General features: G+C 33.4%; 1 protein-coding gene across 1 annotated transcript in view; it reads left to right on the plus strand.

The window, feature by feature from the left end:
* The window catches only part of Cdh7 (cadherin 7), a 119,223-nt gene that overhangs the window by 80,993 nt on the left and 23,506 nt on the right, over nucleotides 1–14,724 (plus strand). The window contains exon 6 of the mRNA XM_027417876.2: nucleotides 2,313–2,566. Coding sequence (XP_027273677.1) covers nucleotides 2,313–2,566 — 254 coding nt within the window. The remainder of the gene's footprint in view (nucleotides 1–2,312; nucleotides 2,567–14,724) is intronic.

Below are 14,724 nucleotides of genomic sequence, written 5' to 3' on the forward strand. Positions count from 1 at the left end.
GTAAATGAGACTGAAATAAGTTTGTATACAAATCATTCATAGTTATGCAAGGTCTGTGTGTAAATGCTTCAGGTGAATACAGATTCTCTGCTGTCTTCTTGGTGCCCCTACTTACAGTCATTGGATTTTAGTGTAGGCCCAGGAAGATTTCAGTACCTCTGTGAAGTATCTAAATGAGGATCTCTGTGAGAAATAGCTGATATTCCTCCTAGAAATATCTGTGCATGTACATATCCTGAGTATTATGAATACTCACAGAAGGAGCAAGAATGTGCTGAGTTTCACTCTATAACCTCTTAAATTATAGACAAAGAGGGAGGGTCTGAGGAGATGCCTCAGTAGGGACAAGTCTTTGCATAGCAAGCATGGAATTTTGGGTTGATCTCCGTATCCCATGTAAGGGTGGAGAGACACAACTGACTCCACAAAATTGTCCTCTCATCTCCACAGGTATACCCTGGTATAGGAAGGGAAACATATATAGTGCCCTCAATAAAATGGTAATAAAAAACCTGTACAAAATATTGGCTCATTAAAATACTGCAGAATTCCTTACAATGTATGTGACATTGCTTATTGAGTATTTTCATATGGAAACCAGGATTTGATTTACACTATTAATTCTCCTCCATGGAGCTATTTACAAAGTTAGCATTAGCATTAACTTGCTTTGCTTATTTGTGATCAGAAACAAAATATACATCATTGTACTTTTCCTTTGTGTTCCATTTGGGATATCAGAATCATTGGGTCAAGGGCATGATTCAATTTTTAAGTGGTTTATGCACAATATCAAAGCTTTAATTCATAATTTTTGCTCTAATTCAGTGATTAGTACTTGAGCTCCTTCTCTAAACTTAAAGAAAAATGAATACTGAGAGTAAGAGTTTTGAACCAATCATATGGATAGCACCTATCTCATGAAATATATACTGCATCAGTAAGATTTGTCTATGTTTGGAAATGAACAAATTGTGTGGATCAATTTATATTTTGTTTTACATTAGCCAAAGAGAAGCAGCAGAATCTCATTATGTAATAAATGTTGTATAGTTTGTGTATGTGATATGAATATATGTATAAGGTATACAAAAATATATTTTATACTACAGGTACTATGTGTATAATTATTGTAGGCTATATGTGACATATTGAATGTATTATATGCTTGTGCATGTAATATATGTTAATGTTTTTTATATTATGTCCATCATTTAAAATACATTTGAGTTGATTTCCCACACTTTTGGAGATGAATTGGAATATCTGATTACCCACATATGTGCACGCATGTGTCTTTAAGCACAGTAGGTAAATTTGTATTCTAACCATCACTATTATATTTTTAATTTATTTCTTGTTAAATACTTCTACTAAGTAAAATGTCCATTGGAATTGGCTATATTTCTATCGTGTTCTTTACTTTAATGTCTCTCTGTTTTGTGGCATTATGTGTAGAAGATTTGAGGAGAATTTTCAATGATAAGATTGAGAACAAACCTATGAAACAGTCATTCTCCATATGTTTTTGTTCCACGCATCTTCATACCACGTATATAGTTCTTATTTTGAACAGATGGTGAGTTTTTAGTGAAATATTTAATTTTTGTAATTTACTCTACACTGCTTTTGAATAGTATTTTTACATCAATAGCCCTCTTAGGAAATCACATACACATTTAAAATTCTGAAATATAGGTAACAGACATCTATGTAGAGAGCTTTTGTGTTTAGAAATGGGCTGTTAATGAAAGCAGCACTAATGAGTGCCCTATAGAAAGGAGTAATACAAAGACTGTAGTAAGTGTCTGAGACACATCCATATACTTTCACTGCTGCTATTTCTACATTTTGAGCACCTGAGAACTCAGAATATGAGTATAACCCCCTAAATCACTCATCTTCTAAATGAAAGATTGAGTGGACACAAGGTTTTGCTTCCATTTTAACATATATTCCTGAGTAAGGTAGATGGATTATATGATTTAAGAGTATTACACTGATGCCCTGTTGGAAAATACTTTAAATCAGGCCTTATTCTCTCAGATATAGTTACGAATACTTGTGTTTGTTCCAGAAATGCATGGCAGTAGGATGGATTAAGTTAGCTCAACGCACATACCCTGGACTGAGCCAAAAAACTAGCAAGGACACTGATCACTAATAGGCAGAATGTCTTATGTGTTTGAATGCTGATGGTGCATTTTCTTGACAGAGTCTCCTTACAGTTATTGATATTCCCAAATGAAAAAGCTTGCTTAGCTGACTGTCTAATTAGTAATTTAGTTTCCCTAAAATAACTTTCTTTACAGGAACTTGATTTTGAAGCCAAAACAAGTTATACGCTGCGCATAGAAGCTGCAAATCGTGATGCTGATCCCCGCTTCCTAAGTTTGGGTCCATTTAGTGACACCACAACCGTAAAGATAATTGTGGAAGATGTAGATGAGCCCCCTGTATTTTCTTCACCCTTGTACCCCATGGAGGTATCAGAAGCTACGCAGGTGGGGAATATCATCGGAACTGTAGCAGCTCATGACCCGGATTCTTCCAACAGCCCTGTGAGGTAAAGGCTTGTTTTTCCCCTATTCTACTATTCTCATCAGTGTTCCTTTGTTCACACTCATAATCTCTATAATGGACCTTTCTTGTCTGAAAGAAATAAACTGCTGCATTGCCTGTGAAAAGCCATAGTATAAAACTCTCACCAGGATAAGAACCACACAGCATCTCTACTAATTAAGTAAGCTCTTAATTGAGTGATTAAATAAATAAACATTAAAATTGATCACTGTGGACACCTTGCATTTACTAACCTTATTGTTTCAAGTTGTAAAAGGAAACAATACTAATCTATGTATGCAATTAATTTAAATTACCATTATTAAAATTAGACTAGACACATTGCTTTAAAATAATCTCTGAGTATAATACAATTATGGTATATAAACACTTCAAATTATCTACACCCTCGAATCTGAGATCTACTAGTGTCTTGTGTGTGTGTGTGTGTGTGTGTGTGTGTGTGTGTGTGTGTGTTTAATGATCTGTGTAGCCTGGAATGAACATAGTAGAGAAAATAAACATTAGATTATGAGCATTTTGTTAAAGTTTGTAATATATATCTGAATTCAATGATGGTTTTAGTTTAAGTTCTTTTTCTGCACTGAAATATCCTTACAACAATCAGCTTAAACATAAGGGTTCATTTTTGCTCACAATGCCATGTTTCAAACCATGATGGTAGTGGGAAAATGAGAGGTGGCCACATCATATCAAAAATCAAACATAGAGAACAAATGCATGAATGCTCATTTGCTTCTGGCCAGTGTTTGGCTTGGATTCTTTACCCTTTCATGATCCTTATTTATCGATTAATTTATATATACATATATAAATTAATATATATATATCATATATCATATATAATAAATATATCCTGAGGAGTTTATTTAGCTTTGTTCCTATATACATGCATTTAGAGTTGATGACATATGACCAGATAATCTATCTGGTGGCTTGTCCCTGGAGAATAACTTTCTCTCTCAGTAGCCAATAAATACCTGTAGCTCTTCATCTAGAAGTGCAACCTTGTACAATTCCCTAAAATTGCAGAATATGGATATAGAATATTTCTCCATTCTTACACAGTTTAGGAATCACTCCCTATACCAGAGATCTGAGTCTTTCTACATTATTCAATTTAATTAAAACAAACCCTTACATTAATGCTCACAATACACATTAATCAGATATGTTACTTCTACTTAAAGTATTTGGTTTGATTATTGGAAGCATAATCTTTCCCAATGAATAAGAGTATAAAAAGTGGTGAAAGCATACTTACCATTATTTAGGGATTAAAATCATGTAAGGATATCTAAAGAGTCCATTCGTATCTGCTATCTTAATTTTATTTTCATTCCATGGTTAATCACATTTCCCGAGAAACCATTGCCTTTTTCAGAATATTGTACATGAGATAAGACGATGTTAATGATATATAGTAATTATAGAAAAAGGGAAGACAAAACGGGCTTAAATGGATAGTCTGTGGTATTAGGAAAGATGAAGTAAATTCTAAGGTTCATCTCTAAAAGAGATAGACAGACCAAAGGATGAATTCCAGGCTATGTATGTCAAGATCCCATGACTTCTATCAGTGAAAGAACATTTCTGTCCACTATTTTTTCACTTTTTTTTTGAAAAGCAAGAAAATGAGTTGGAAACTAAAAGCGATATTACATTGTTTTCTCACAGAGAGATAGGCATGTCTCAAGCAATTTAAAATGATTAAATTTTGTTTTACCATTATTAAATTAATTTCTTGACTTAAGTCTAATACTGTTATGCTTGAAATATTTTATTATTTTAAATTATTTTCATAATGTTAGCAACTGATATTCATAGTACATCTATTTACTGAATTTAATTGCATATATTTGTCTTCCCCATGCATTTATGATGTTCTTTCAGAGTTACATGTTGTGCCTTATTGACTATTTAAACTCATGCAGTCTCTGAAAAATGTCTCTCTTTCCAGCATTCTTGTTTATTGAGTAGAATGCAAAATGCTACATGACTTCTTATATTTCTCTATGAGTCAGCAATAATTAAAATTTGCTCTGACATGTGCTTCATTGTATTTTCCTATTAAAATAAGTAAAAATCATGAACAATCTTAGGAAATATGACCATTTTGCATTTCTGTTGTTATGTTTTAATGAAAATTAATTTTAAATGTGAAAAAAGTAAGTTAATACTGATATTTTATAGACAAGAACACTGGCTATTTTTTAATTATTTTATGGTTTATGTGTATGCATGTCTGCATGTCAATACGTATGCAGATGCTTGTGGAATCCACAAGATTGCGTGAATCTGGAATTACAGGAAATTGACACCTGTCTGAGATTAGTGCTTGGAACCAAACTTGGTTCCTTAGAAGGATGTTATGTGCTCTTTGCTTCTGGGCAGTCTCTCCAGCTGCCATTTTGCTACTTATTACAAAGACTATTTTGTATTCACATACATCCCAGTAAATGACAGTCATTGTACATTATACAATGGCATGGTTGAGGTAAACATGCATTTTTATTAATTTTCAGTCTGTAAACCCTCTTTCAACATGTACAGACAGAGAAACAAAGGTCTTCTTTGGAAATAGGGAACAAGAACTTCCAGGTGGTGGTAAAATGTGATGAGTCTTCATAGTTATGATCTTGCTTCTATGACTTCCCAAATGTTGTTCATTTTGTTTCACAATTATTTAGTGTGTGTTTGTGTGTGCATGTTTGTGCATATGAATGTCCATGTATACTTTCACAAAGTGGCTAGACAGTGTGTTGAGCTCAGCGATAAATTTTATGCCTTGCTCTCCCTTCTCACCATATGGTTTCAGATTGCCAACCCCTATTGTCTTTGAGATATTAAAAAGCAACATTCACTTTACTGTAATTATTTGAAGGGAAGACAATAGTATCTAAAGTGATAAATAGTATAGACATTGAATCATCAGTTCTGCATTTGTTAACAAATTATGACATCAGATAGAATGCTGGCATATGCCATTCAGGTTTCAGAAATTTACTCTTACTTGGGTTAGATTCTAGGTAGGAATATAATTACAAACTTCCAGGAAAGCAAAATTAAAATCTTTTTCCAAAGTGGTATGAATAATATTACATCCATATGTATTAATAATAAATGTAAAGCTCAATTTGATAATGCATTAAACACAGACTTTGTGTGACATTTCTATATGCATCTTTTCTCTGCTGAGAAGAAATTGCATGCCTGCATCACTGTCATAACATTGCCATTTTGACTGTTACAGATGTAATTGGTACAAATGAAAAGGTTATATGAATCCAGACCTCTGTGATTGTCTACAATATAACACCATTAGGGAATATTAGGTCTCTCTGTGGCCTTACTCTCATGCAGAAAGCTTGTTTAAAGTGTACCATACTTCATTTAATTTGCTTTAAAAATTTCACATATGAACAAAAAATTGTCAGTGAAATCAAAGGTAAAGATTATGTGGCTCTTAAAACTACTCAAGTAAAGATAGTGCCTCTTTGTTTTTCTTTAAGAATTTTTAGGTAATAAAGTGTAAGCATGTCTCTGACTTGTTTTAAATTATTCACATAATATTTTATGTCACTCTGGGCCTTCATCTACTGCAAAAAAGACAAACAGGCTGCAGTACATTCTATCTGATCATCATTTAAAATAGTAACAACTTCCCTTTGTAGTTCTTGTCCAAGATTGTAGGAACCATAAAGGAGCCTAGATATTAGAGGACTAAAACTCATGCTTTAGGTCGGCATTGGCAAGCTGATCAATGGCTGAAATTCATTTATTAAGAAGTGTTCTGTGAAATCCTCTGGGGAAAATGCTTACAGGAAACAAAGATGAATAAAACATTTCCTCCACCACCTAGGAACTCACAATCTGGGTGAAGTAGCAAGATCCATTAAAAGACAACAAGGAAAACTGTGAGACAGCTTGGTTCACTGGACAAGTGGTTTTACTTGGAGGAATGATAGCAACAAGAGAACTGTCATACCCATATGACAGACTTTAGACAAGATGATAACAAATATGATGTAGAAAATGATGTTTTTTAGTTATATCCTAAGAAACTGGTGCAAAGCTATGAGAAGATTGATTACTGAAGGACACAGAACAAACTAAAGGACAGAATGCTAAAAGTAGCTATGTGAAGTATGACTTTAGTAAAAATAAGATTCATTGTGAAGATAGCTTATGAAAATTATTAAGCAGTATTATCAGGATTTCTCACCATTTCCATCAAAATTATATGTGTATATTACAATATGCTCTGAAAGTATTTACTATGGGCATTGACTTTCTTGGTGTTTCATGTTTTTAGATAAAAGACATAAAATTCTGTCACAAATACGATGAAGGAATATGGCTGTTGTGAACACATTTGGGGTGTTTGAATAATTTAGTATGTGCTTTTAAATAGCTTGCATGCATTCATATATCTCTGTGCATTATTCTACATAATTTATGAATTTTTCATTTTTATACTACACAAAGTGAACTAGTGCTATGCAGAAAATAGTGTTAGCAATACAGATGGTTAATCTGAAAAGTAGCAGGAACCAGTTCTGTGAGGAAATTAGGAGTTGTGTTCCATTTCAAGCTGTTGTTCATTTTAACATAATTGCTACTAAAAATATAAAATAAAAAATACATCCAGATACATTAGAAACAACGTATTTTGTTAGACTACTGTGCTTACTATGCAAAGATAATTTTAAAAACATGTTAAGCTGGAAATGACTAATATATTGGACCCAAATTTTTGTTTTTAAATTTTGCAAGAGGCTTTACTGGAATTAGAACTCTTTGCTAAGACTTTCTGAGTTTGCTTTATAAAGCTATAGATAAAGTGTTTTTGTAATATTACATGTTGCTTTACTTGTCCCCCATCTATACTTCTCATTTCTAAAATACCAATTAAAGCATAAGATTAGTTAAAGGACATAATCCTGTGTGTGTTAGTGTGTGTGTGTGTGTGTGTGTGTGATTTTACATGAGATGAGTTTGAAAATTGTCACAGCTTAAACTAATTTATTTTCCATTGTTTTTGCTACCATATTTTAATTGTAATCAATAGAAACTTTGCATGGTTAACTGGAAAAATGTAAAGCCCTAGAACAAATTAACAATCCTCACTGAAGGTGAAATTATGAAAATATAGCTTGTGAGAGAAATAAAAGTGTAAATTTCCTTTAAACCATGAGTAACAATGACAAGCAGTCCCTGGGATGCAATAATGAGGATGAATAAGTTTCCATGTATCCTGCTTAATATTCAGATATTTTGAAGATCATTTTGGCATTTCTTGATATATGTGCTGTCACCTTACCAGAAGATTCTGGGTACTTTGATTATACTGTCAAAATATTTAAGATTGAAAAGGTTTAAATCACCAATAGGAAAATTGAGATGCTGATATCAGAAGAGGTGAATAGTGGCTCAAACACATTGTCTTCTATCATTATGTACACAAACCAGTGGTTTATTTTGAAGTAGTATTTATTTCTGGAATACATTGAGCATAAATACTTGAGACTTTAGACAGCCCTCTACAAAGTTTCAGAAAAAATTTTTATGGTAGATATATAGATATATTTATAGATGCATACCTATTATGTAAGCCATCTCTAAAACCATCCTCTCCAACACACCACACTGTAGTTCAAGTAACCAGAATGTTTAGTAGCTTGTAATTCATCTCTGAGAAAAGCCATGGTAGGATACCCTCTGGCAACACAGTAATGAAGCTGTTTTATAACTTGGGAGTCATCTCTGAAACCAGTCACCCTAGAATACACTGATAGAAGCCTAGTAAACAGGCTTCTATGTGGAAGAAGCTATAACTGTCATTCTGCTGCTCACACTAGCAGCAAAAGAAATTGCACTGATAGGTGGATCCTGAGAAAGAGAGGGGCTCTCCTCTCGTTTCCCATTCTGTCTTAAATTGGCCTGGCAGTACTGAGATACTATGTGTGGTTCTCTTTTGCTATGATGAAAAATTAGTCAGATTCATTTTGGGGAAGGAACGGGCTTATTTGAATTGTAGGTTTAAGCCCATCATTGAGGGGAGTTAGGACAGGAAATGAAGACAAGAACACAGAGAAAGGAGAGCTGCTTACCTCCTATTGTGCTGCCTCTGTCTTGCTCAGCTATTTTTCAATGTAGCCCAGGCCCAACAGTTTAGGAATGGTGCCCTCTCTAGGGGTTGGGTCTTATATAGAAATTAATAAAAAAGCCCCACAGTCATGCCCAAAAGACTGCCTGATAGAGGCAGTTCCTGCATTGACATTATCACTTCCCATATGACTATTGTGTCAAGTTGAAAATAATTACCTGGCCCAGTTGCAGACAGTGTGCCCCACAAGCTTCTCCGAGGCTCATGCTATGCTTTTGGTTCAGCCTACTTTTCTATATTCTAAGGTGGAGAAACATTACACTTCCCATTCTTAAAAAATCTAATTTTTTGACTCTTTCATTTAAAAGGTTAAATTTTAACATATATTTTCACAAATTAATTGGTAATTTGATTTATACTTTTCCTAAGTTTGTTGACATGTCCATAAGAACTTTAGTATCAAATGAGTAGATAAAGAGTAAAACTTATTACTTTAATACTTGATTGTCCCTAGCCTGTCATTCAGGAACATAATGAGCATAATTACCTGGACAATATTTTTACTAAAGTGCATTGTTAGTCTCCCATCTCTTCTTGAAAAAATATGTAGTTCTTTCTCCATAGCATAAATTTCACTGTTTAACATTCCCACTTCAAGTTGTGGTATTCATCCAATTATAATTTATAATATTACTTCTCCATGTGTTGTTTCCAGGAAAGGAGTGTTGGATGAATTTGCTAAAATAATTAACTCATGTATGAATGAATGATTGAAGAAAATGTGTAAATTATAAACACACATACATTATCCACTTATTTGCATACATATCTGCACTATAGAACCACATAGAGATCACAGCTGGCTAGATACACATTAAACTATATCAGTGGTGTTTATAATTGAGCAATAATAAATTTTTGAATGATTAGAACTTTGTTTTCCTGTTAACTTAAATTATGTCAAGATCCATAATTATTTTCAAATCATGAGATGAATAATGACTGAAAACACCATTATAAATGAAGTTTCAACATATATGCCCCTTAATCTAATTTGGAATTGTTGAGACTATTAAGATAGAGGCAAACATTTAAGCATTAGCTTTAACTGAATAAGGAATTAAATGAATATGTATCTACTCTGTATTCATTCTGCTTCTGTTACATTAGAAATCAAAATTCACACTATACTTGAATAAAAATGTCTTTACAGTAGCCCTCATTATGTATCATGTAACTTGTCAAAAAATTCTATAAAATTATTTTGTCAAAAATATCCTGATACAGCTTGAGAAATAGCTCAGTGGCTAAGGTGCTTGCCATGAAAGCTCAAAGATTGGATTTCAGATCCTCAGAATCCACATGGAAAAGAGAATATTCAGAGTAGGCATAATTGTTGACCTTTAATCCTAATATGTGGGGAAAGAGACTGTGGATCTATGGGACAATAGTTGAGGTAGATGAGAAGGACTGGTGAGCCCCAGGTTAACTAGAAGTCTGCCTCAAAAAATAAAGTGGAATGTGATTGAAACAGATACCACATGTCAACTTCTCTCATCCACATAAATGTACACACATGTAAACTCAAAGACATCCTTTCTTTACCGGGCATTGGTGGAGCATGCCTTTAATCCCAGCACTCAGGAGGCAGAGGCAGGCAGATTTCTGTGAGTTCAAAGCCAGCCTAGTCTATGGAGTGAGTTCCAGCACAGGCTCCAAAGCAATATAAAGAAACCATGTCTCGAAAAGAAAATAAATAAATCACACACTCAAAATGATGCAAAATTTTAAGAATTTGCTGACATTATCTTTTCATTAGACTATAGGGCAAAGAAAATGAATGAGCAAAATTTATAATATTGGCTTTATTTGATTGCATGTGTTGTTATAATATCTCAGCATAATTGATATCAATTGTCCTGTAGCCTTTGATTAAGGTGTCCATAAAGTGTATATTATATATAGTATATCTCTATGATTGTATATTTAAATGTGTACATGTTTTTTACATGAAAAATAAATATACATATACACAAATAATGCTGTTCCTGAGAAACACAGCCAATCTTGTCATACAGAATGCTGCTCTAAAGCAGATATTGAAATTTCTGGAAGGCAAAAATTAAGGACTTTTAGTAAAGATCATTATTGATGTATCTCTGAAAATTGCTTAGTTTACCATTATTTTCCCTGTACAATAACCTGGTGTGGATTAAATATTTAAAATATTTTTTTTTAAAAATCAAAACATGTTATGTAAATGTGGTGATATGATGGTAAGAGATAATCAAGTAAATATACTTGAACATTGAAGACATATAGAAGTCAATGAACTAAGCTTTTTACTTGAGTAGTAGAAGAGTTGTCTTAGGCAACATTGACCAACAGGCAAAGGGCAGTCCATAAATTTCAGAATTGTACTCACAAATATAGATATACACTATAAAATAAAATCATTATGAAAATATTTTCTACTAAATAATGAAAAATGCCATATATATATAATAATATTCCACCAAGTTACCATAAAACTCTTTCCATAAGTAAGATTTCATAAATAGTTAAAGGTTTTCAATACATAGCATTCTATGTTAATATAAAAAGACATTCCCATGATCATATCAGATATTGATAAAAAATATTAAGGGAAATTTGCCATTTACTTCTGATTCTGAAGAAACCCAAGGTAACAAAAATATAATGTTTTCACCCAAATAAAAAGCATCTAAATTTAAATTAATCATATATGGTAAATTAATATTTCTTAAAATTGAAAAAATTATAAAATGCTAGGTGTTGTGCCTTGTACATAAAATTCCAGCAGAGGCAGTAGGATTGAATAAAATTTCAGACCAACCAGAGTTCTGGGCCAGCCTGTGCTACAACCTGTGCCTAAAATAAGAAAGCAAAAGAAATAGGGAAAAATGCCCAGTAATAAATCATGATGCTCAACCCTGAGGGAGGATAACTCCCTCTCTCCTCAGTTATCAATTGACTGTAATTGTTTGTCTAGCGTGGAACATCTTGAGACTAATTCACTTCCACTCTAGCATGTCCATTGATATTCTCATTGTCTATGTCCTGAGCCTTGAAACCTTATCCACACAAACAACAATATTGACTATAAGCACATTTAATTTTTTATTTGCATGTGGTGTGTTTGTGTGTGTGTCTGTGTGTGCGCGCCCACACACAAGTACATGCTTAATAAGAATGATCGAAGAGGTATTCAATTTGAGATTGGAAAGGGAGAAATTGGTGAGAAGAAAAGCAAAGGAATGGTATAATTACTCTTGATTAAAATGTATATAAATAAGTTACTACATTTAGTGTGGGACACATGCCTGCTAGTTCAGTAAGGCATGAAAAAGAAAGAAAGCCCATATACACCAAGTAAGAAACATGGCTATTCATATTCATGGACAATTACTATATGAACATATAAAATTCCCAATAAATAAACTATCCTAGAATCTTAAAAATTTCATGGTCAAGAATGTTATCTCTATAATCCAATTTTACATTCATATATTATCCTGAAACAATCAAAGAAATATACTTGAAGTTTAAAATAATTCTGAAATATAAATGCATATTTATGCCTAACCAAACCTGTATAGAATTGCAAGATAGGTAGGAAGACAAATCACTGAGAGAAAATATCACAGAAACCTGATGAATTATGAAAGTATTATTAACATTCTAATGGCTCAACATCCTAAGGGGTAAAATTGTCAGTTATTTACAACTTAATTCACTGGAATAATGAAATTCCCAGCAGTCATTCTTTATAGTTGTGTGTAAATCTGATGTAAAATTTTTATAAAATATAAAGGACTTCAAATTTCTAAGGAATTTTGAAAGGAATGACTAAATTTATCAAATTTCAAGACTTAGAGTTTCAATAATTAAAATACTGTAGTGTAAGCAAAGCAAGGTAAGACACACCCACACAAACAAAACAAAAACAGACTCCCCTGCACTTCACTTCCAGCAGCGGCACTCTTCACTGCATGGAGGGGAGTCTGAAGAAGCTTCCAGAAGGAAACCCAAACAGTTCTAGTGACTAGAGACAGGAATCCTAACTTCAGAAACAGCCCACAGCCCTGACAAGCCTCAAAACTGTTTGTGGCTTTTGGTGAGGGGCTGAAGTCCTCCCGTGGACGGGTCAGCAGTGGAGGGGAATCCTGCTGGAAAAAAATAAAATTTAAGAAACAAAAACAAAAACAAAAACATAATACAGAATATTGTAGAACTGATCCATACATATGATCAGTTATTTTTCTCCTTGTTACAATGCAGGTTAATGGAAGAACATAGTTGTGGTGTTTGGCATGAAATTGATCCCAATTGGGTCATATGTTTGAATACTTAGTCTCCAGTTTTTTAAACTATTTGGAAAAATTAGAAAGTGTGGACTAGTTGTTTTAAGTATGTCACTGGGAGTTTGAATTGAGGTTTTATTTCCAATGTAACCTCTCTGATGCTTCCACATATCCCTGTCACTTACTAGTTCATCTCAGCCATGATGAACTCTAACCATCTGAAATTGCAAGTCACCCCCCTTAAAAATCTCATTGTTTTTATAAGTTGACGTGGTCATTATTCTTATACAACAATAGAAAAGTATAACCTACCATAGGCTTTCCAAGAAATAGTGAGATATTTGGAAATGCACATTGCATTAGTTACCTTTCTTGTGCCTGTGACAAATTCCATGACAAAATAAGCTTAAGGTTTTCATTGGCTCATGGTTTAAGGAAATAAATTTCATCATGGCATGATACTGAGAATTTTGCAGCCAATAACCATGGAACCATGGTTAGGAATCAAGGAAGATTTTTGGTGCTCCAATCTCTTCCTCATTTTAGTCTGAAATAAAGCAAGCATAAGGTACTCATGCAGGGTGGATCTTCTCTCCCCCAATTAAACCCCTCCCAAAACACCTGAGCATACAGACCCTGAGGAATATTTCCTAGCTGATATCAAACTCACTCAAGTTAACAATGAAGATTACCTATCACTTGAACCAAAATTGACTGCATTTAACCAAATTATTTCAGCTTTGGACATTCCAATTTTGCAGTCATCATAAAATACAAGGTTCATCTAGCTGATCAGTAGTAGTCACTGAAATCAGAGTGCATCTTGTTCATCTATGAGATACAATCACACAGTTCTAATATGTTTATAAAAGGCAATGCCCAGTATTTTATCTGAGACATAAGGATTATCTTCACAGAACAAGAAGAAGTAAATGGGTGGAGATGGAGTGAGGGCATGATGTGATTACATTGTGCTAAAAGTAATTACTATGAAAAATTAAATTATTCTTACAATATGCAATGTCAAAGAGTGTATTTATTCATTTCAAAAGGGAGAAGTGGGCATAGCAAGACAAAATTGGAACACATGAAGACAGAAACTCAGAAAGCCCAACATTAAATCCAAGAAGATCTGTTTCTTTACTTTGGTCCTGATAGCATCAGCTGGTTTATAATAGGATTAATCAGCCCTACCTTGAAGTCCCCCCACCTGGTGATACATGTACTTTCTCTCTAATACCAATTGTTCTCTGCTTCTATAGCTGAGGAGTCAGTGGTTGTTCCCGTGTTCATATCTCTTAGATTCTTGTCATTTAGCCTTCTCAGCTGAATCTGATTGAAAACACTTCCCTGATAGTGATTGGAATCTTTCCGCAGCATTCTCCATTCTTTCTTTTCTTATAAATTTACATACTTAAAACTGAAGTCCCAAAGGAAGTGCAATCACACCACAAGGACACTTTCTTACTATTTCATAGTAAAATTATTTGTAATAGCCAGAACCTGGAATCAACCTATGTGTCCCTCAGCTGAAGAATGGAAAAGGGAAATGTGGTATATTAATGGAGTACTACTCATCTGAAAAACAAACAAACAAACAAACAAAAAATGATGACCTCATGAAATTTGCAGGCAAATGAATAGATCTAGGAAAAAAATCATTTTAAGTGAGGTAACTCAGACCCAGATAGATAAACATGGTATGTA

This window comes from Cricetulus griseus, chromosome 5, assembly GCF_003668045.3.
Source record: "Cricetulus griseus strain 17A/GY chromosome 5, alternate assembly CriGri-PICRH-1.0, whole genome shotgun sequence".
NCBI lineage: Eukaryota > Metazoa > Chordata > Mammalia > Rodentia > Cricetidae > Cricetulus > Cricetulus griseus.